The sequence below is a fragment of the Dermacentor albipictus genome, chromosome 1, assembly GCF_038994185.2.
Source record: "Dermacentor albipictus isolate Rhodes 1998 colony chromosome 1, USDA_Dalb.pri_finalv2, whole genome shotgun sequence".
NCBI lineage: Eukaryota > Metazoa > Arthropoda > Arachnida > Ixodida > Ixodidae > Dermacentor > Dermacentor albipictus.
Window position 1 is genome coordinate 331816826 of NC_091821.1, and position 24320 is coordinate 331841145.

The following is a 24320-nucleotide window of genomic DNA, read 5'->3' on the forward strand; positions in this document are numbered from 1 at the left end:
GCCAGAAAATTAGAGGTAACTATGCCATGCCAGCTCAATCGTGTATTTTGTTTTTTACTGATTCATACACTTGAATCGCCTTTCGCTGGTTTGTCAACTGCTTAAGCCAGTTTGTCTCACGTACGCGAGTGCTGTTTGCAGCCAGGACAGAACAAAAGGGTTACAAGTTGCGACAGTACAAACCTGCACAAGTAGTTGCTTTTCTATGGGTGTTCGAATAAAATAGTTTTCAATTATAAGAAGTGAAATGAAATTGTTGCACGGAGTCCATTTCATTAAAGGAGATAAAGGCAGTGTGTTGGAAAGGAACGAAAACCAAGGTGAAAAGCTATTTCTGGCCGGAACAAAAACTTGTAGGACAAGATGCGCCCCAAAGGGTGTAAATTTTTCTAAGTGTTGTAAGACAAATATACATCCAAAGGGTGCAAACTATTTTTAGAGTACTGCTGTGGCGAATATACACCCCAAAGGGTGTACATTTGTTTAAGAGTGTATATAGAGTGTGCACTTTGGCGTAATATTTTGGTCTAAAATTTACGGTGCGTGAAAGGATGCTTAAGTCGGTAAGTAAGGGGTCCTGATCCCTTTTGACTCGGAGCAGGCGTTTGTCAACGCTACAGGAGATGTTGAAAGTACGAAAAGGAAATAAAGTAAGGCATAGAAAGTAAGGAGAGAAAGAACATACAACGCAGTTTTGTCACAGTCAGTCTGCGAGTCCCTCTGGTTGGTCCGGTTCGTTGTATTCTAGGCTCCAGTCGCCTCGGATTTCACTGTGCCTTGTGGGTGCCTTAAATGGCACCACCATACTGAGGAAGGCTCGGGATCGCGTTGATTGCGTGCATGATTGTGCGTACAGCACACTGTAATTGTGCGTCTCGTCACTGCGCCGGTGTGCTTGCACATAGTAGCAAGATGGCGGCGCCCTTGCGGTTGCAGATTTCAATTGTTGGGTGTTATGGTGAGCTTTTCCACTACGTTCAGGGGCGAGACGACAGGACGTGCTGCAGTGTTTTTATGCGTTTGTGGTGAAAAAACATAGGCATGGAGACCTTGCGCAATCCTTAGAAATAGACGGCGGGAAGGGCTTCTGATTAGCGATTGATGTTTCCCGTTTATATTTAGCGAAAGTTTTACTGGCCGCGAACTTGCGATTTCGCCGTGGCGGTGCTCCGAGGAGGCACGTGACGTCACAACGCGCGCCTCGCCGCGGATATTTCTTTCTCGCTCCCTAGTCAATACTGCGCATGCGCCACTAGTAGCACCGAGCCAAAGATGTTCCGCCGCTGCGCAGTGCCGCGCCTTTCGTGCCGTCGCCGTTTGGTATGACGTCACACCGCGTTCCACGTTGTTGCGCTCGCCTCCGCTCGCTTCGCCAGCTGCGTCGCATGCCTGATAACATGTCGGAGGATTGAAAAGGAGAGCTCGCGTGCGTCGCAACCACAGTTGGGGCGACAGTATGGGGCTCTTGCATTGCCCAGGGGGCGCTGCGAAAAAGGTGCTAAAAAGCGCCCTCTGTCCTAAAATGGGTCGTACCAAGCTCGGTCGTCTGCTTCGGAAAGCACGTTTACAATATGGACCCGCCAGTTTCGGTTGTGTTGTATCACGGCCTGCAGCGAATATCCGGTGCCGAAGATTTTTTCAGGGGTGGCACGCTGCGTAAAGGGAAGAAATTATGCAGTGCCGAATACCTGTATACCGTTCAAGAATTAAGCGGCGAAGTTTTAGCGCGGTGTCAATCGCAAGTGAAGCGAGTCGCGTACGAAGTGGAACTTCAGGTTAGGTTTGCACGCTGCTAGATTCAGGCGCACAAACGCGAGGAAATGCTTGATATAAATGAATCCACAGCAGCGATAAGCAGACATGTGTACGGAACTGCTCGAGCACACGATCGTACCCGCCGCGAAGGCAGCAGTCTTTTGACATGCCGCGAAACGGCGGGCCTCCTGCAATCTTTGTTGACTGCATGCCGCTAAACAAGTAGTTTCGTACAAACAAGCGTTGTCGTAGCGGCCATCTGTCCCTTTTAGTACCTGCTAATAACTGATGCAATGCATATGAGCTCGCACGTACGTACGTGCGAATCGCGCTGCAGCGCGAGCTCGTGCGCTGCTCGCTTGACATAGCTTTTAATGACAGCGCTCGAACATCGATCTGCTGTAATCAATACTACCTTGCTGCGCTGCCTCAACATGCTGACTTGAGGTCAAGTATGAGCACATTTAACTCTCTAACCTGTGCTGCTCGTAGTGGGGTAGTGAATCGTCACCGAATCAGCCCGGCCATTTGTGGTCATTTGCACACACCTGGTCACTTAACCACTTCGCATCGGTCGAATTGTTAATTGTCGCTGTGGCCGGGTCTCGAATCGTGAATTACCAGCCATGCCTGCTGCTATGTCGGTGTGCTGTCGGGACTGTAGGTGCAAAAGACCGAAATTTAGAACGCAGATAATCAAGCAAGCTTCAAGACAGGCGAAGCAGTCAGCATGGCGCGAAGTTTCGCTTACTCAGCGCGACGAACTGCAGCTATGCAGCGTGCCCGACGCTCCACTTCGTGAGGCCTTGAAGGAAAACGGTAGAATCTGATGTTGGGATTCAGGCCTTCTTGCTCATGGCAGCCCACGACGCAGAAGTAATGACGGTGACGCTTTCTCGAGGCTGGCCTAGGTCTCTCCGGATCGGCGTCACCGATTCCGTCTGCTCCCAGCATTACCTCCCACGGCACACGGAGAGCCCGTCTTCGTTAACCTATAGGCTGCGGCGAGCTCGCAGCGTGGTCGGCATGGTCTGCGAGAAGTGACGAGCTTTTTCGCACTCGCAACCGGGCAGAAAAAAGTGCGAATCGACGCAAATCTCGGCCGAGAAACGTGCTTCGCCACAGCCAGGGCTCAATACGACCCAAGCTGGTACGACCCAGATGTCGTTTCCCGCGCCGCCACCAGGCGCCGCTACTATACCTCAAACTCCAGTGCAAGATGCCCATGCACTGTGACAATTCTGATAAGCAGGATGAGGCCTGGAATCGACATCGGAACGCGATGAAGAGCAAATGAATCGCCCAGGAAACAGACGAACGGCGCGCCGAACGACTGGCTAAACGCCGCAACATAGCTAGACAACCAGACTATAACGTGGACTTGCAATCAAGATTAACGAGGGCTAACCATGCTATGCCTTATCTTTCGCTACGAACATCCTGGCATAGCCAAGTCAAGCCATTGCCAATTTTTTTTTAAGGAACACTAAAGAGAAAAATTATTTCTTCGGTATCAGTAAATTACCTTTCTATGACACTAAAAACACCACTCTTCCTCCGATAAGACGCTTGGTAAGCCAGAAAAAGCGCGAGAACGAAAGGCGGGTGGTGACGCCTCCTTGAAGTCCCCGCACCCATAGAACTCTATGCCCGCGCCTGGTCGCTGCGACGTCATGGATTTTGATGACATCTTCTAGGGCCTACTTAATTATGTAGCAGTACAGGTTGACCAAATCGTGTTCTTAAGGAACCAAATATTAAACATGGCAAGTTTCCAGAACCTTTACTCAGCCAACGCGGCCCAAATGCGAAAACATACTTTGGAATCCCTGACGTCACACTTACGTACCGGCGTCAGGGTTCCGGCGCGAAATTCAAATACTGATACTTCGACCTTCATTTTCTCATCTAATAATCAAACTATTATTTTGAAATGACTGCCTGCAGGGTTCTCAAACAATGCTTTATTAGCCTCAACTGATTTATTGCTTCGCTTTAGTGTCTCTTTAATGTGCCACAACTCCAAAAAGAGCCGCCTTTATTTTTCTTTCTCCAAGATGACGGCGTCATCGGGGCAACACAAGGAGATTAAAGAAAAACTGCTGCAGTGGAAGCTCCCGTAGCTTCTTACCAGGTGAAGCCAATGCTTGCCCCTCCTTCACTTGAAATAGAGCCTTGTCGGGTGATGTCCGCTTATAGGTTAAGTGATTAGGCTCTGTTATCGTATGCTAGGCTAATTAGAAAAAAGTTGGTAGTTCCCAACTAAAATAGCAATTTCTTCTGAACATTGATAACGTTCTCCTCAATACAAAATGCCATGATATTCAGATTTCACTCTAAAACCGGTAATACAGAGATGCACGTTGATAAGAATTTGTATACATATATGGTAAATAAGCCATATCATTAACAAGGAGTTTGATTAACTCGTGGGAATGTGCTAAAGCACTGCTTCATCATTTTTATCGTTTACTTATAGTTCTATCGTGCCCCTCCTGTGCGGTTTCACCTCCAGGACGCAGTTTCCATTCCAGCAGTTTTTCTTCAACCTTCTTGGGAACAGCACTGCAAGGATTGCGCAGACTCCACGCGCCTGTCTATCTGCGCCACGCCAGCCACGCTGCGCCTCCAGCCATGTTTCTGACGATTTTTCGATTTCCACTGATCTTAATAAACCTTTGAATATACGTTATCTTTTACATCCTGATTATCTGTGCCAATCTATATGGCTCCAAGTCATTTAGTTTTCCAGAAAATGAATTTTAAAGATTGGTGTGTTCCCGATTCATGACTTTCTACTGGCCACCCTATGTTTGTGACGTCAGAGACTACACCGCCACTGCCGCTGAAATCGTCGCTTACATGCATGGTCGCTTATATCACCGCTGTCTAGCTTGCAAACTCTGTAAAAGCTCCCTGTGTCATCAAGAGACATCATCAGCTTCGCTTCTTCGGCGTTAGCGCCAAGTGTACTGCGTGTTTAGCACGCGTTCTGCGTTTTTACGTTATGGTAGTGTAGGATCTGACGTCATCGACTCATCGCGCCGTCTCATCGTTCCGTCGTGGGAGACGCCCACTCCATGAGAGCCCAAAGCTCTCGTGGCCTGCGGGACCTCGAATAAAGTTGATTTCCTTCCTTCCTTCCTTCCGTCTCACGAATCAGGGGCCGAATCTTATAACGGTTCGGAATACGAACCGTTCACTTCGCCGCTTACGTCACTAGATGTGCCACTCCCAAGCCGGCGGTGGAAGAAGGGGAGTACGCGACCAATAGATGAAAGGGTGCCACCTCTGAAGTGTACGTCACTATATGACGACCTAATCGAGGAATTGCAGAATGTTTCTGCTTGCTAAATAAATGTAAAATATAAATTAAATATTATACGCCAAGTTTTGAAGTATAAACTTGTGGTGCCGGGCGTTTACGCAATGCAGAAGTAATTTATTAATGTCATTCTTTTTTATTCTCAGCCCACAGGTGGTATCGTAAGCGTAAATGAGTTGGCAGAGCGTAGCGCTATGTCGTCTGCTACCAGGAGCTCGCACGATGCATGCAACAGGAACGCACTGCCAGCACTTCTCAAGTAGCTAGCGCGACAAAGCCGTGAACTGGTTCTTAGGGACACCTTTACTAGCCGACTATTTCAATTTTCCTTCTTTTTTCGCCCTTCGTCATCGGCTCAGACATGACTTGCTCGCCGCCGCGCTGCCGCTATCGCTGCGATCTGCCCCACGGCGCGTCGCGTGATAGAAGCAATGGAACTTAAATCGAACATTACGATACACGGGCCTGCATTGCCTGCGCGAAGTCAAATCGAAGAGTGTGGTGTTGACGGTGCGTGCTGTGCCGTGAAATTGAGAAACAAAGTATGGCACTCCCGAGCTAGAGAAAAAAGGGCAGCCAAATAAAAAATAAGAGAGCTCCACAATACCTTCCCGTCCTGTCTGTATAGTTTTAACAGACGAACGAAAGAAGCGCTGAACCAGCCTAGGTTGAACCCTTCTGACTGCTGAACGGCGATCTGCGAGCTATTCACACTGGCGATAGCACTGAGAATTCGATCTCACCATGCAAATATCTCCTTGGCACTGACTTTGAAGCTGAGGTCACGGGAAAGCTGACCCAGCCCTTCAACCGGCCAACACAGTAATTGCGAGAGCAACTTTGTGGACAATGCCGGCAGCAGAGATCTAGGCAATTCCGATGAATGCTTCGCGTCCGAGTGAGCTCTGGGAGCTGCAGGCCGGTGGCGATGAACCGCAGCGCGCAATATTCCTTCCTCTGCGGGGAATGGCCACTCGTACGCTTGCAGCCGAGTCTCCTCCATTTGATAGCGTAGCCTGCTAAAGGTCTACTTAGAAAGCCAGCAAGGGCGATGCAACTCATTATCCGTCACTTCTTCGAACGCGTATCGCACTTCCAGCAGTGGTCGACACCGAAAGAGCAACGCCAAGCAGACGACGAAGGCAAGTAATAGCCTCCGAAGCAACCAACGCGCGCGCGCGCGACGCCCGCGTGTCTCCGGGGACGCGCGACCGGCGCGCGCGGCCAGGGTCAGAAGCCAACAGCCAAGCCACAGCAACGGAACCCAAAGCGGACTACCCCTTCGCCGGTTCCTACGACCGGTTCGCTTTGAAGATGATTGACAGATGCGTGACGTATTCGAAAATTGCGATACCGCCCCGCTGCCTCTGACGACCTGTGACGTAATCAAAATTTTGGCCAATCAGGTGAGGCCAAAGGAACGGTTCCCCAACCGAACCGTTATAAGATTCGGCCCCAGCAATCAGCTACCCGTTTCGGTTTCGGTATCTCGTTTAATGGTTATTTAAAACTGATGATTTTCCAAGCAAATTGAATAATCCTACCGGTGACAGGACTGTCAATGCCATTTGAAAATGAAAATATCCTAATATGGATAAAAAAAAAAATACGCCTTTAGGCCCTTCATGCTTTAAGCAGGTCTTTGCCGAATAATTACTAAAGGTAGGGTTCTATAAGTGTTGTTATCTCTTGTATACGAACTGAAACAAATATTCGACGATATCGAATAGAGAATTCGCAAATAAAATAGTAAGGAGTATTTGATTTCTATTTGAAATATCTAATATTCACACAGTCCTATTTCCTGAACCTACGCTATATTTAAAAAGCCCGCGCACAAAATGCGCCATAATTTTGAAAAAAAAAAGATGCCGATTGTTGCGCATCTTTAAGCAGGCATAATAAATATATGTAATTTTCGCCAATGGGCATTGTGTTTGCATAGTGTTGTTGTTGTTGTTGTCCTGAGTGGCTGTGGCACATACCCACAGTGGGGGATTGGCCAAGAATCGGGCAGTTTAATTAGGTGCCTAAAATAATAATGATAACAAGGGAGTTAACAATTTGGGCGTGTGAGTTTAAAAGGAAGCGTTTTGTGTTTGGAGAAAAAAGGAAATAATCAGATGAAAACCGGGTATAAGATAATAATAATAATAACAATAATAATTAATAAAAGATAAGAAATAAAAGAAAGCTATGGTTGGGAGGGAGAACGATCAATCTAACATGGAAATCGATTAGTTTCGATGAGGTAATTTTGGATCGCCAAGCAAACGTTTCTGTGGGCAAAAAACGTTGTCTGTGGGTGAACACAGTGTTCTTCGCGGCTCACTGGTAACGTGTGCGTTTACGTGCTCCTGATCGCTCCTGGCAGTCTCGCGCTCGCATATATTTGGGTTACGGAATTGTGCGTGTCTTTGAACAATTACTGTAAAATAGTCACTAGAGGTAGGCAAATTTGATTAAGCAGTTGATATTGAGTCTAGTACGTTCACCTTGCTTTGCTAGGTTTTTGACATAACTATTTTCACTTTGCATAATAGTTACGCGCAGTTACGCCGAGTGGTGGCGCGTCGGTCGTATTACGCGTTTTGGCCAATGTTTTGTGCTTTGGCTACAGCTGTGCTTTGTTTTTGTTTTGTTTTTGTTCACGTCACATGAGCGATCACGGGATGGTTTGCTCTGTCGAAACACAGGAAGCCGTCTGAGGAATAATGGCTATTCGACATTGTTAGTGTGCAGTTCTGGAGCAGTCCGGCAGTAGGAGCAGTCTCGTTGCCGCAGACGACGATGGCTGACGCATTGAAGGAGAGTCTCCGCTCTAAGATTTACTGTGCCGCTCGCGAGGGTCTCCCGGTGACTCTGTTTGCCCTGCTGGCCAGTGTTCCGAAATGCGACTACCGTGATTATCTAGGTGCTCTGATGGTAGACAAGGAACAAAAATGCACGCCGCTCCTCATCGCTGCCCGCAACGGACATCGGCAGGTGGTGCAGACGTTGCTAGAAAACTTCGGTTCCTCGGTCGGACTGGAACAGGAGGGCACCGTCCAATTCGACGGATACGTCATCGAAGGCGCAACACCTCTGTGGTGCGCGGCTGGTGCAGGGCACCTGGACATCGTCCGCATACTCGTCCTGCGCGGTGCCGACGTCAACCACCCGACGCGCACGGTATCGACGCCGTTGAGAGCAGCCAGTTTCGATGGGCGGCTGGACATTGTTCGCTTCCTCGTGGAGCATGGTGCCGACATCCACATAGCCAATAAGTACAACAATACTTGTCTCATGATCGCCGCCTACAAGGGCCACTTGGACGTTGTGCGCTACTTGCTGTTGCGGGGTGCCGACCCCAACGTTCAGGCGCTCTGTGGTGCGACAGCGCTACAGTTTGCTGCCGAGCACGGGCACCTGGACATAGTGCGCGAGCTTTTGGATGCGAACGCCCGCGTGTTGGCCAACGGGATCGGCATGACGCCGTTGCTGGCAGCCGCAGAGCGCACGAAGGCCGAAGTGGTGGAGTATCTCGTCAAGCAGCCGTGGTGCACGCGCCGTGAGAAGATCGACGCACTCGAACTACTGGGCGCGTCGTTCGCTAACGACAAGGACAACTACAGCCTGGAGCGAGCTTTCCGCTTCCTCGAGCTGGCGATGCGGGAGCGCGAGTGCGAGCCCCGGCTGCCGAAAGAGCGAGGCCCAGTGGTGGCAGCTTACGACTCTCGCGTCGAGTGCGCCACGCTCGACGAATTGTACAGCATCAGGGACGACGCGCACGCCCTGCACATGGAGTCCCTGGTGATCCGCGAGCGCATCCTGGGACCGCACAACCCGGAGTTGCCGCATCCCGTTGTCTACAGGTGCGAAAACATGGGACAGGGGCCCGCGTAGTTGTATCGGCTGCTAACAGCCCTCAACGGAAGATGCACATGTTGAGCATCGAAATAGCAGCCATTATTTAAGTTGTTTCATAACCAGTATGTGACGCCTCGCCTTGTGTGCTCTCTCTCTGTGGTCGTTTGTTCATGCAGTTATAAAATTTTTTGCTAATATGCACCAACTCGCGCAACAAGTTCTAATGTAACAACTCACGGCCTGCTTTTGCTTGCCCATGCAGTAAGCACATTACATCTTCCCTTGGTTTAGTCTGCCATGCAATAGGTGCAAGTGAACAGTGAAAAATACATTCAACAGTTACTTTAGGTAATATAGTGTTCAGCATACATTGATTGTGTAAGCCAGCACCTGCAGCAAAAGGTGGAGATGGGCAGACTTCCCTTCATATTTATCCTAATTTTGCATTGCTGTAGGGTATCAACAGGATGGGTGAAATGTGTAAGTAGTCGCAATAGAAGGTACGTGCTATAGGTGACTGCAATGTTGGAGTACCGCTGAAACAATGATAGCCAACTATCGATAGGCCGGCTATCGTGATAGTTGCAGAGCGCCTCCTGATAAACAACATGCAGGCGTGTTGTCTTAAACTGGCACATGGTCGAGCACTGAGGTGGTCTGTGGAGCATTTTACATTCTCTGAATGTTCCTATTCCACATCTCTGGCTAGGAACATGAAAAAGTGGGTGCCTTCGGTTTTGACAGTATGAAGGAAAGGAGAGCAGGCTTGAGGGTCAAAAGTATGTGGTGAAAGCGTGAACTTGGGCTTCTTTAATTGGATAAAGCGCACGGAATAATGTGCCACTATCCGCTACCATGTGCACCATTCTTCACCATTTCCATGGCCCCTTCTTCTTGGAAAACAAGGGAGTTGGCCTTTTCACAGCTCTTGGTGCTGCACTGATGTTGTGCCAATGTTTTAATGTTGGAGCTAGCTTTAGAGGCAGCCCAGTGAATGTGCTAAGGAAGAGCAGTTTTGCATACATTATTCTTGTTGCTCTAAAATGTTGCCGGTTGCATGTGGGGGACATATTCTGCAACACTCGCTTTTGGTGATAGTATCTGCGTCAAGCATGTGCTGATTGGCTGGTTGAGCACTATGTCAAGCGAAGGCGACAGTATCGCTGAAATGATCGTCATCCCTGGGTCGCTTCTAGAACATTATGGGCTGTTTTAGGGCAGCTTGGTTATTGAATATTAAACAATCGTCAAGAACAAACAATCAGTGGCCTCAGTCTAAATTAGTTTTTGTGTCAGTTATAAATCAATAGTAGGTGTCATTAGTGCTCTTGTGGTCTCTCTCATATGTAGACCAACTACCAAGCAAATATCTGAGCTTTACTCAAAAACACAGAGGGAGGGAGGGAGGAAACATCAAGATGTACCATGGGTGCAGCACTTTTATATAAGGGTCATGTCTGTCTGTTTAAACAATTATGATGCAAGTTGCATGGAAAATTTGTATTGGATATTTATTTGGCATAATCTCAGGTCAGGGTAGTGAAACCAAACTATCTCGCGTTGTAACTGCCACATTAAAGCTAACAGGGTATTCTTTATGCACCCTCATATCGCACAATGGATGTTTTCGAGTACATTGCTGACACAGTGCTATTTCCATGACACGTGGGCTGTACTGCAGTCTCTTGCTTTTTCCCTGATGGAAGTCTCTTGCTTTTTCCCTGTGGGAGCGAATGCACGGCTGCTGCTCCAGTGGCAAACGAACGTCAATGGTTCATGCAAATGAATGATGAGCGCGAACTGCTCATCCAGCCGTGTCCTTCCCTTCTGGTGAATGAGTGCGCAAACAGGATGCTAAGTAGCCGTAACCTCCTTCGCTGCAGAGTGCAGGAAATTGCCTTAGTTGATCCATTCAGGACCTTCACAAAGCACGCTAATGATTCTTTTTTCTTTGCTATCGATTTATTATTGATATCATAGCTACTCGTCTGTTTTACTCTATATGCTTATGATCATGCTAGCGCCTTCTGTATGATTGATTATTTCGTTTCATGCTGGCACCATCGCTTTTACACGATGCCTTCGTTATTGATCTGTGTAGAGAGCTTAAAAGCATTTTGTGAATGATTTCTTACCATTTTTATTCCTATGCTATGCAGATCTTGGTGTACTGTTTTGTTCACATTCTTTAGTATCTTCCAAGTTTCACAGAGGTAGCACTCAATGGAAATTCTGAGGCATTTTCATACACTTCCATATTTCAGGGTGTCACATAATGACAAAGAAGATGAAGCATGATTACTAAAATTCACATAAAGCAAAGAATGAGAGAAAGGCCATAGCACTAGCATTCTTCTAGCATCCAGTTTTTCATCTCCAGTGGACCACCTTCATATGCAGAGAGTTAACCTTGTTATCTTAAGAAAGAAACCATGACTGATGTGCAAGAGTTACTTTGAAATCGCACACTTACTAAACAATGTCTGTCTGTGATTGTTTTCTGGTTCCAGGCGTTCTGGTTGCCATTGGTTATTAGTTGTAAGTCATTCACTTCTTTTTCTTTGCCCATGGTGTGCAGGGGTGCAGTGTTTGCTGACAGTGCAGCATTTGATCGCTGCTTGCAACTGTGGCTGCATGCTCTTCGGCTGCGCTCAGCTGCCAGGCTTCCTTTGCGCAAGGACCTACTCCGGTTTGCCCAAGTAAGTGGCTGGATGCTTTGTACAAAATGTTGCTTAAATATGAGAGGCACGTATACTTGCTCATCCATTAAAGATGCCTGCTCGTTTGCGCTGAAATTTCACATCACAATATCACTTCACAGTGCATTTTGCTTAAAATCATGTTTGTAGGTGTGTGTGAATAGTAAATTTTGAGAATGAATCAAATATGAATTGAATAGTGCCAACAACAAATCAAGTTGGATACTTTTCAAATGTTTTCGAATAATGAACAGCTCTTTTCACAATTAATATAAAATGATGTTCACATCCTAGTATTCATTACGTTAGTAAGTTTCTGTCATGAAGCGTTATTAAAAGCACAATTGTAGGATTAGAAACAAATTACCTGTTTGTTCACATACACAGGAAACTTTGGAGAGTGTGAATAACATGAATTCTCATGTTTTATGCCTATATTATGCCCATGGTGATAAAATTTATCCTACTTTGGCTCCAGTTTTATGTTTGATTGCACACAATTGATGTTTTCAAGTACTTCAAAAATATTTGATAAATATTCTTATTTACGGTAAGGGGCTATATGTAATTTGAAATCCGAAACACATACACTATCAGATTCATTGCTTGAAAGTTGAGAATATCCGCAAACCCCTACATGCTTGGATGCAGTAGTGCTTGCCTGTCCTATCCAAAATAAGTCCTAATTATGTGTCCGCTGTGGCAGTGATGGATGAATAATGTAGCATTTCTTAATAAAATTAACAGTGGTATTAAACGCAGCATTCTTCTCTCATAGAATGATAGGTGGTGCCGCTGCTTTGTTACTGGTGAAAATCGACTTACTTGCCCAGCACTATGGCAGGTGAAATGCAATTCTGATTTATTCCGGCAAAATATGCAGTTGTTGTGACCAATCATTTGGCATTTGTGTGGTCCTGAGTGCAAGCTGAGCTATCAAAAGCATTAGGTTTTTGGACACTGCAGAGAATGCAGAATAATATTTAGTGAGCTACACATATTGTAAACATGTGAGGGGCATGTAATGAAAAGGGCTGCGGGAGTTTAAAATAAAGTGACTACAGACGTACTACTCCCCTGAACAAAACTATACAGACCAGGGATCTCAATATAAAGCCAATTTTAATCTCCATCTATGAGTGTAATTTGAAATTGAGGAATGTCCTAATTTAGCATTGCGACTTTCCAGTGCACTCGTAAATTTCAGGTTGTGAGTCAGAATTATGAATAAGTAAAGTTTTTTTGGCTAGCCTGGGGTGCGCACATCGTTGTGTACTTTTGGCTGTGCAAAAAAATAGGGTTTTCGAGTTAGCACATATTTTTGTTCCTAATTCTGTTTTTTTTTTTTCTATTCCCCCACATTAAACTCTTTGCTCACACTTATAGGACTGTCTGCCATAGCAATTATAGACTGTCATAGACCGTCTTCCGAAGACTTGCTAGCATTTGTTCAATCCCTGTCCAGGTTTTCAGCCAGATGCTGCATGTCGGAGTCGAAGTGCCACCAGGAGCAGTCGCCCAGATTTTGTCGGCGGCCATTCATGAACTGGAGTCGGGTTCAGATGAGGACAATGATGCCAATATGCTGACTTCCCTGTACCTGTTGGTAGTGGTGAGCCAGCTCCATTTCATGTCGGCTAGTCAAGAGCACGAGCTGATGAGGCTCATCTACCGCCTTGTCCAGTTGGGCCGGTGAGGACCTTTAAAAATATTTTGAAATAAGTATTTGTGGTTAAACAGTTATATTCTTGATCAGTTAAATATGTGGATGCTGTTTTCTTGGCATACAGTCGACAGATATAAAACTACAGAAGTGGATGTGATAAAACAAAAAAAAAAACACTTAGGGCCATGTGCGCCACCCTTATTAGCATTATTTTCACATCTTGGGGGTCAGTGAGTGCGTTAGCACTACGAGCATGAAAATGTCATAGTGTCATGCAAAGTCTATTAGTACGGGGTGTTGTTCTTTTACATGTTGCGTCATGTGAAATTAAAGGAATTGCTCCATGTGGTCAGTCAAGGACTACTCCCCAGTTTGACTGCATTTGAGCTGGAGATGTCACAGACATGCAGAATTAATTTAAAGGAGGTGACTGTGTTGGTGGGACCTCATCGCCCTTGTATGTACACGAACCAAACAAAAGATGGTAATAAAAAATACACCCACAACTGCATCTTCTGATTTCTTAATATTATAATTTGGGTGTTTGATGTTTTTCACTCAGTATTGTAATTTACCTGCGATTGCCTGTGAGAGTGCTTGAAGGGTCCTCTTGACAGTTTGGACACATTTTGCAGATGCGGGGGGTACAGCTACAGTAAAACATTAGCACCAAATTTAGGTGAACTCTCTCGTATTAAGAGAGCCATAGATGATTACAAGTTACCCTCCTCCCTGGCTGTGCTTTTAATCCTCAACTCAATCGCCAAGTGATCGGGGCTAAGCTCCGCCTTCATTGGACCTGCGTTATGACATGACGTCGTGTCATCTACTTCTGGTTGTCTTGGAGCCAGCGTGCGAAATCTCTCCAACCTCTCCACTAGCTTCCTGGCTGTCAACCACTCGCGAGAGCTACCCAATCAGTATGCATTGGGAGTGTTCTGTCATAGCGCCGAGCATGTCCGGTAACTGCAGGTGAACTGGACGTTTTGATGGATGGGTGGAGACCTACACTAATGCCCCTCCTTACTACTACTGCTGTGATGAAGGGGCTTTAGTGTAAACGATAGGAGGCCTGAGAGGCCTGCACATTGCAGCCACCTGGTACCACAGAGCTTAACCAGCAAAACAATACTACGACTGTAACCTAGCGCAAACATTTTAAACGTTTAAAAAAGCAACGTGTTTTAATTACACTTCTGCCGAAAAATCACACCAGCAGTAAAGTGGAATACATTTGGTTACTGCCACACTAGCTATGTGTTTGTCTGGTTGAGCTCTGTGCCACCATGGGGCTGGCAATGTGCAGGCTGTCCACATTTGCATCTTTGCTCATGCGGTCAAACATCCAGTCCGCTTGCGTTTACTCGAATACCAGACACGGTAAAACTTTATATTGTGGTAGTAAACCTCAGGGTGAAGCGATGATTGTAAACACAGAGATGCTGGTGCCAATAGAATAGTACCGACAGCCCGATGCATTGCACTCACTTTGCTCCCATGTTGCCTTACAGAGGGACACGATATTGCAGCTTGGCATGTTGCTGATAGCTAGATTTGCAGCCTACAACGTAAGAAGGGCAATCTACAGTGCTCACGAAAAGAAAGCTCAATACTAACGCTGACCGCGCAGCTCACATCAACATGTAAAACTTTGTAACACAGGCAGACGACACTTGCTGTGTGCCAGAAGTGCTCGATTGTTGTGATAAATTGTCATTGTGTATTCTACTTCTGGTAATTTCTTTTTATAGAAACAGATTAACCACCATTCCAACTATTACAAACAGCATGCGTTCACCATAAAATTATCGATGACGCAACCTGGATAGCCAATTGGATAACTCACCCAACTGACGTTAATAGGACTAACTACGTCAGTTGTCAGCGGAGTGGCTGAAAACTCAGGTGTGCGGCGCCGCTGCGATCGGTAACAATTCACATTTTAAAAACCTTATAATAGATTACAAGCTGCGCACGGAACGCTTAAATTCGTCACTTAGTGATCAGAAAGACCTAACCTAACGACGCGATACGTTTGTACAGAATTGTCAAGATTGTTTCAGGGTCCCTTTAAGTAGTGTAGTGTTCACTACCCTCTTGTATATTTACAGACAAACAGTTTGCTAAATTTAGCATCTTTCCTTTTTCAACTCAATCTTTCTTTATGGGCTTTCTTATCATTGTTAGTTGGTACTGAGCATTTAATGAAAGTGTATTACTAAGCATAGTGCCCACTTTTCTGACAGAAGTGTTCCTAAGAACTCTCTGTTGTCATGGTCATAGTAGTTATGCTTCTCTTGTGTGCGTGGTCCAGTACAATAAATGTTTGCCCTTCAGTGAAACATGCTGGCTAGCAAATTTGTTTTCGTGCAGTTTTTAATCATAATCTTAGCCTTCTTGAATACTATAGCTTATGGTTAAGTTGAGCTAAATTATTTTATAAGCTGAATAGTTCAGGGATCTTCGTTTACTTTGAATGTGTGCTCCCTGGAGCAGAGGACTTTCCAAAGGTATTTGTGCAGTGCTTCATATGATGTGCATTGTAGTGTTAGGCCCTTTGGTTAAGTCCTGTGTCCTATCTAGCATATATACAGCATATAGCTTATGATGTTTCTAAAATACCTGGAGGGAAACATCTTGGTTTCTGACAACCTTGCTCCATCTGTTTGAGAATAGTGAGAAGTGCAAGCACTGTAACTTGCTCCATTAATGGCTTACTGCTCGGCATGTCCAGAGCTACATAAATGCCCTTTGCTTTTTTTTTTCAGAAGTTGTCAGAGCTACTGCACAGACCTTAAAGTACCGTGAAGTTACAAGGTTGCATGTTCTTGCTCATTAACCCATTTCCTGTAATTGTGTACTGGTGGTCATCACTGACGGTAGTGCCAAAATGTTCCATTTTTATATCTTGCTGACGTAAAATAGCTTGTAAAGTTGGAATGCTCATGCTGTTCTGCACAAGTTCAAAGCACCTGCCAAGCTACAAAATTACAAGTGAACTAATCAAAAGAAAGCCAACTTTGCTGACCTAGAGCATTGAGCCCATGGTACATATTGCAAGTCAACTGAAGGTTGTTCTGAAGCTAGTATGTGCAGTCATTCCCACGGTGGTTCAACAATTTTGATGTTAGACTTCCCACTAGCTAGGTTGTGGGAAACTCTATGATATCTTCAAGATTGTGCAAACCTACTTGTTCATTACACGTGATAAATGTGATGACTATGCCTGCAGTGGCCATTAGTTGGTGTAATACTCCATAGCATCTTCAAAATTATGTAAGTTGACTTGTTTTCTACGTGCTAAATTTGGCCATTGCATCTTTTGACAGGGTAACTAGAGATGGATGCACGCTGTTGCACCTGTGCGTGAGTGCCGACACACCCGTGGACGATTTCCACACCAAGAACATCTGCCACTTTCCGTGCGCTGACACCACTCGGCTGTTGCTTCGTTGTGGCGCTGATCCGAATGCAGTTGATGCCAGGCGCAACACGCCCCTACATGCCATCGTCACATACCAGAAGCCAATCAGTGACTTTCTTACGCTGCACTCCATCATTGTGGCCCTCATCGAGGCAGGAGTGCATGCCGATGCAACTAACGCGCGTGGAGAGACAGCAGTGGAAGCAGCTACAACGGGTGTTGCAGAGGTGATCCTTCGCACTCAGACCCAAGTGACCCTGCGCTGCTTGGCCGCACGTGCTGTGGCCAAGTATGGACTGTGTTATCGGGCAGGCGAGATCCCGCGGTCTCTTGTCCAGTTCGTGGAAATGCACGGTGGTCGAACACGGCCCCTGCCACGGCCTGGGGCTGACTGAGCACCACATGGTGCATACGTGGTTTGAAAGTTTTGAAAAAAAGAAAGAAATATGCTATACACTGTACTTTGAAGTGGGCAACATGTTGTTCATAAAACAGAACTTCTGCTGCTTACCTCATTAAATTTTGCTCCACTTATCACTTTCCATTCTGTTCTCTCCTCTCATTGGCGATCATTTCACTTCATGACAAAGTGGTCCAGGTTGTTCATGATACCCGGTGTTGAACAGGGCTTGTTGAAGAAGCAGCTGTGTGGTGTAGCTGTGTTAGTAAAAGCCTAGCTACATGAAGTGACAACTTTTACTGATGTAGCTAGTGGTGCAAATATGCAACATCAAAATGCTAGACTGTTACCTGGCGTGAAGCTTGGTTAAACCTAGCTTGGCTTATCAAATATTTATCCAGACTGGTATACTGCCACTAGCACATTTGTGTGTTTCAAGTCAGCTAAATCGCCTTCTAGATATGTTTTCAAGCTGCAAATGTATTTTAGTACTCTGAACTACAATGTATGTAAGTAACAACACTGTGATGCCTACATAAAAGACAGCCCTTCATAGGCTCTTGTTTATTCTCATAATATACATGTTATATTTTCCTGCAATTGTTAAGGGTATCAGCCGCTCTTTGAAGTGAAACTTGGGTGGCTTAAAGGACATGGGCACGAGGCAGGAAGGTGATGCCTCTTTTCTGTGCATAATAGTATAACATTATCGTATTTGACATGTGCTGCTTTCTGTTGTAATTTTTGTCCATTTCACATATTAAACCAGTGATGCAGAGTATTTATTTCTTCACTGTTGAACAAGGCAGAAATATTTTTTTTCAGTATGTTATTTATTTATTCTATTTTATTGCTGAATGTAAGCCACATGTTGCTAGCCAATCAAATGCTAGTTTATCTTTGTATTTCCTTCATTCTTTCTTTGGAGGTCCTTTGGCGCGTGCTGGATTTTTGTTGGGTCCCTGTGATTTTGTGTAACGGCATTGGGATGCTGTTCGTGTTTCTGTCAAATCAGATTCTCAGCCCGATTGTGAAGTTCATTTGGTTTGAATGCATTGCGACATTTAGGCTGGTGTGATATCCAAAAAGTTGTCGCTTCATCAAGCTTGTGTTGCAGTGTGTAATGTGTAGTAATTAAATATTGGATTCTTAGCAGCTGTTAACATTGACTTCAAAATATTTATGCTGTAATTAAACGATGAAATCTCATTGCTTTATGTGATTATGCAATTATGGTTTAAGAGCGGGGGACATACTCTCGTTCCATCACATTCGCCTTTGTGCAACACAATTTCAGGCGTGACACCTCAAGGCAGTGATGGGACAGCCTGTAGGTGTACTCCAGGGTTACACGACAGAAATGGTGATGGTGATATATGGTGATGGGGTGCGTGCCATTCTGTTCATCACATTCATTACTACTTATCTTGAACCAACCAGCACACACACACACACACTCACGCACTCACACACGCAATTGCTGATATGTATTCCCAAAAGTGGCCATTGAAAAACATGACCCGGTGAATATATTCATCACCGTTTTCCCCCTTCCTTTTTCTTTCTGTAGTTGCATTTTTTATCCTTCCTCCTCCTTTTTGCAGTACAGTCTAGTCAAGTGTAACAAATGCAATAATTCCCACAAGAAGAGGTTGGTATATCAGTAGTTTGTTATATTTTGGCTCACCATATCCGAAGTCAAATTTGCAGTGTTACCAATATCTTGGCCTTATAACTAGTAGATTGTTCTTCCTGTACATCGTAACCCATTAATTGAGCCAAAGTGTGTTTGTCTGTATTAGGCTGGCACATTAATCGCAGTGAAATAATGCATGTTATACCAACTCTCACATGCTGTCTAAGCACATTTTTTTTTTTATTTGAAGCCATGGATCAGCTAAGTTTCTTAGTTATTCTTCCGCTATGTATATTTCTTTTGACTCATATTATATGAGTCGTTCTTGCATTGTGTCGCACAGCATTTTAGTTAATGTCTTCTTATCTCTGATCTTGAATAGGTGTACCGTAGCACAATTAAAAGACAGGACAAGAGAAGACACACAGGGACATGCACAGCGCTAACTACTTCCAACAATGTTTATTATTGAAAACCAGGTCATGCTTATACACTCAGCCAACATGAGTCACAGCCACGTGAACAGTTAAACATTCAAAACGAAAGGTCTTTAGAAGTGATATCTTAAGCCATGTGCAAAAATTTCAATTCTTTTTCAGAGATAGCCAATGACAGTTTACTGATACAGGATTTCCCCAGGGCAGCAATCTGCTCAGCTTCTATTATAAGTCCAGTCAGTTCGCTCTTACTTCTACTAGTAATGGTTGTTGATTCGAAGAGAGGGAAGCACTTATGCTGCTTACAATGAAGGGAGAGAAACCCATCCAATGCAACTTTGTTGACCTTATTTTTGTGTTCACACAACCTATCATCATGCATCTGTCCGACTGCCCAATGTAATACTTTTCACAGGATAAGGGTATAAAATATATAATCGAAGTCTCACCATCTGTAAACTTTTTCCTGTCTTTAACTTGGCAGCTAAGAGCACTTCCTTTCTTTTCTGGTCTTGTTTTCCTGCACAAGCTGATTATTTGTTAGGTGCAGAAAAAACCATGTCAGTGTTACCTCGGTGGGCAAGTTTCTTTAGGCTGTGCGACAACCGGTGGATGTAGGGTATAACTGTCGGTCTTTTTTTTTTCTCACGCTTTTCCTTCCGCATGTTCAGAGGTCCCAAATTGCTACGCTTGCCTTGGTATTCCTTCTACAACTGATACCAGAACTTGACTGGGATAACCTGCATCATGTAGGCGCATGACTTGTTGTGTGAACGCTTCGTCAATGCAATGATGGCATGATTTATTAAGTACATTAGTGAAGCACATTCTTGCAATTATTCTTTTTGCCAATTTAGAATGGGCTGAATGATATGACAAATTCCTCTGATGCATTATTCATACAGAATCTAAGGTGCTGTAATTCTTCAGTTAAGGCTAAGAAAACATAGCCTTTCCAGCCATATAGAAATGTACCTGGATATTGACATCGCTGAATGCTTGGCCAAAGTTATGTGGTCATGCACTTAGCAGTCTAATACCTGTTCCACATGTGCGCATTGTTAATCACTTTATTGCTCAAATTTTTTGTGCCATGTCACTTTGTGGCATGTACCTTAATGTCATCTGTAATATAAGTAGGATGAACCTTGCCCACCTGGTGCACCCTGTGTTTGTGTAGGACAGTACACTTAATTTCTTTCAAAATAGCATTTCATCAAGTAACAAATTACTCTTAAATCTTGTTGGGTCAAAACAAATTTATATTTTAAACACCTCCAATCTGACAGGCACCACATTGTCAGATGTTAGGACTCAATATTAAGTGGCTAGCGTGTTGAATAATGGTGGGCTTATGGCAACTCCTGTGATGCACGATTCTCCATAAAGTAACTAACATTTCATTTGCATGATAATGGAATTTTAGGCTCATGAACAGAGTTTGTAAAACACTGGTGAGAACGCAAGTTGCTTCTTGGCCATCTAATTGTGTTGGTGCATGGTGATAGTAAACATGAACATTTTGCAAGACATGAAAATGTTGCCATTAGAAATTTTGGGAGCCTAAGACACTCTATGCCATTAACCTCACTTGTGTAGCATGGATATTACTCTCCGGTGGCCTTAACTTGCTTGGTGGAAGGGCTTCTTTAGACGATGCAGTGGTGGGTGCTATAAATATGGAATGCACAATCTGGAATTACCAGACTTGTGGGAAATAGAGGGGGCTATAGTTTTTAACATTCAAGAAGAAACATCACATATTCAAGAAAAAAATGTTGCCTAAACATACTTGTTGTACACTTCATAGATATTGTGTGCTTATGGCTTTTTTAATTTTAGTATTTAGTCTAGTGGTGTGAGCAGAATGTCACAAGGATCAGTTATAAACGAGTTTTTTTTTTGAACTTGTGCACACTGTTCTGATTATGTACTGCACATCACATTCATACTATCAGAAAATGCATAAAGATGCAGGACATTAAGATTATTTGCAGATTAACTTTACCTGGAGAGGTTTCACTCAGTGTGCTAGTTTTGAAGTCTTAATCGGCTGTGGAACGTTTTGAAACAATAAAATATGGATCTACACTGGTGTCCCTATTTTTCTAAACGAGTTGAATGTTGGGCTTGTTGGTATTATGACATGAGAAACATCTTGCAATAGCGTGCATTGGGATGGCACAACAGGAAAGAAGACAAACACAGGCGCAGACTAACAACTGATTTTACTGAAGCACGACCCACAGGAGCGATGCAGGAACCAATGCAAATGCCTCTTTTTTTTGCAGGTACATCTGGTCATGGGATTCGCACTGGTTCCTGCATCGCACCTATGTTGTCCCACATCTTCTTGTCTTCCATTGATCGCTCTTTACATGATCATTTTTATTCATACTAACAATGACACTGTCCTTAAAATTTTTCATTATATGGACGATTTTTTAATTCTTTTTAACAAGAAGTGCTCCGTCTCATACGAGCATGAGCAAAAGTATGTTCTCGATGATTTTGAAACTCTCGGCAAAGGCCTGACCTTTACATATGAGTGTCCAGAAGAAGGAAGGCTGCAGTTTTTAGATTTATGCCTGAAGTTCAGTGAAAGCCACGTGTGCTAGGTGTATTCCCTGCGTGCACAAAAAGAGCTCCTTCCATGCAAATCAGCTCACTCTAAGATAATTAAGAGAGGCATTGCAACACTCTGTTTGGAATCCGTGCTCCAGAGGTCGTGTATTCACAATGTGCAAGCTAGTTTTGATCTACAATTGGGAAGGCTTTCTTCAGCTGGCTTCCCTGGGCCGTACCGGTAGCGAAAATGCTTCTCAAGAAAATGAAGCGGTGCGCTTGCGAGAATGCTGCAGAGACCCTGGTGGGCACTCGGAGGCCGGAAATAGTTCCGTACATGCACAAGGTAACACACTGGCTAAAGAAAGTAGCTGCTCGGTTTTATGTGCCGATGGTTTTTTCAGCCCCCAAGAAGCTTGCTCAGCTGAGCCGTCGCATCACTTATGCAGACAAAAAAGTGGTTTATGAGAACAATGAAAACTGCGCAAAAAGAACAAGACAGAGAAAGAACCACACGACACAGGCGCAGACTAACAACTGGTTTAATGCTCCAACGCCTCTTTCCCACCAACAACAGCACGCATGTGCACCTACCACAAAGACCAATGCTGCTATCATGTAGTCAAGCCTAGAAACGCCAACTCCTTGCGGTACAAATGTATGGAAACCTCGCTAACACATTTATCAGGCCCTAATCTCGCGATTTCTAAAGCTTCGATTACTTCACGCTCTTTCTTATCCCTTGCGTGTCCGACAATCTTAGTCCTGCCGAAAAGTGGGGTGCAAACTTTGCCGTCATGCCTGCAGGTCTTGCAATGCTTAGGAAGATGCTGTCCTCTAGAATCATCTAGGGAATTGGCATGTTCTAATAATCTAATATTAATGCAGCGGCCTGTTTGTCCGACGTACACGTTGCCACAACTCAGCGGAATCTCATAGATGACATTCGCTCTACAGGGCACAAACTTGTTCCTGTGGTTAGTGCAGCACTCGATTTTCTTTTTCCTATCAGGTCTAACTAAATTGCACAGACTGGACAGCTTACAAGGTGCCGAAAAGAGAACCTGTCTGCCGAATTTGCCCGCGACCAGTTGTTAGTCTGCGCCTGTGTCGTGTGGTTCTTTCTCCGTCTTGTTCTTTTTTGCGCAGTTTTCTTCGTTCTCATAATGTCTTACCAACTAGCCCTTCACCGTACGCTTCTAGACTTCAAAAAAGTGGGCTGTAAAAAGAACTATGGAAAACGCCTTGTCGAGTGTGCCAACAACGTTGTGTACGAGATCCCCCTATCTTGTGGAAAAATCTACATCGGCCAGGCAGGGCCACGCATCAATGACCGACTCTGGCACACAAGAAATATAGCTAATAAGAATACACGTCTTGCTGAGCATTCCAGTAGACGTCTCACTTGTGAACCACGTTTCCGTAGCATGAAAATCCTAGGCAAGAGCAAGCAAAAAACCACTCGTGAAACATTAGAGGCAGTTTTTTTTTTATCAGAAAAGCAGGTCAAGATTGTGTAAGCGAAACTATGATTACACTGTACAATGCAGAAATGAAATTCCTTTCATGCCTGGTTCAATCACTTCCTGTTTGACGAATTCCATTTCTCCTTGTAACGGTGTGTCTGCGCAGCTTGTGGATACATATACCTGTGGGTTGGGCTTCAATAAAATCAGCTGGTAGTTTGCACCTGTGTTCGTCTTCCTTTTTGCTGTGCGGTCCCGTTGCGCACTATTTCCAGATGGTTCTCATGTCCAAATTGTTAACCAGCATCAGTGCAATTCCCTTGTTTGTGTTTTTCTTCTGCATTCATGAATGCTTACTGGTGTTTAACAAGAGTTAATAAGAAAAAGTGGTGAATATCCAGGCACATCTATAGACAGAAGTAGTCAAGATGAAGGGCAGTGTAAATTAGCAGAGTTCACTGCTGAATGTTTCTAATGCAACAAATTCAGATATGTGCACAGAAGTACATGTATAATTTGCATGAAACACCTTGTAAATAATTTGTTAGATGTAATTTCCACTTGTTTGATAGAAGAAAACAAAGGCATGTTTTCGTGCGAGGAGTGCAAGGTTGGCTCACATTCTGCTGTCAATTATAACTGCTCACGTTACAAGCCAAAGCCATTCTTGGCTTAAGAGAATAGTGTAACTTGCTTAAGAAGCACATGTCAGATTCAGAGTTATTAACGGCTTCTGCAATTTCCATTTACAAGTTGCCCCATTGTGTGAAATGCTAAGAACATATGTTTGTTCTCAAGGCAATGCATTAATCACAGTTTCTGGGAACAAATGAAAATTGCTGAGACAAACTAGCCAATTACATTTGCCCAGTCAGTGCTCATAAAACAAAATCTTTATGACAGAAAATTAAAGTCTGGGGTTTTACATGCTAAAACTATGAGTTGATTATGAGGCATACCACAGTGAGGGACTCCAGATTGATTTGGCCACCTGGGGTTCTTTAACGTGCATCGAAATACATGGTACACTGGCGTTCTTGCATTTCTCTCATCGAAATGCGGCTGGGATTTCATCTCGTGCCCTTGGGCTTAGTAGTG

The 24320-nt window shown here is 44.5% G+C and overlaps 1 protein-coding gene across 1 annotated transcript; it reads left to right on the top strand.

Moving 5' to 3' along the window:
* Positions 1–7679: 7679 nt before the first annotated feature.
* Positions 7680–21282, top strand: Fem-1 (protein fem-1 homolog B). Its single transcript, XM_065441918.1, has 4 exons — positions 7680–8934; positions 11508–11628; positions 13094–13320; positions 16624–21282. The coding sequence occupies exons 1-4, from the start codon at positions 7871–7873 to the stop codon at positions 17111–17113; spliced, it is 1902 nt and encodes a 633-aa protein (XP_065297990.1). The 5' UTR covers positions 7680–7870; the 3' UTR covers positions 17114–21282.
* Positions 21283–24320: the final 3038 nt, after the last annotated feature.

Coding starts and splice junctions, on each gene's coding strand:
- Fem-1 (XM_065441918.1), top strand. CDS start 7,871: ATGGCTGACGCATTGAAGGAGAGTCTCCGCTCTAAGATTTACTGTGCC. Junction 11,629..13,093: donor ACCTACTCCGGTTTGCCCAA/GTAAGTGGCTGG, acceptor ATCCCTGTCCAG/GTTTTCAGCCAGATGCTGCA. Junction 13,321..16,623: donor CGCCTTGTCCAGTTGGGCCG/GTGAGGACCTTT, acceptor ATCTTTTGACAG/GGTAACTAGAGATGGATGCA.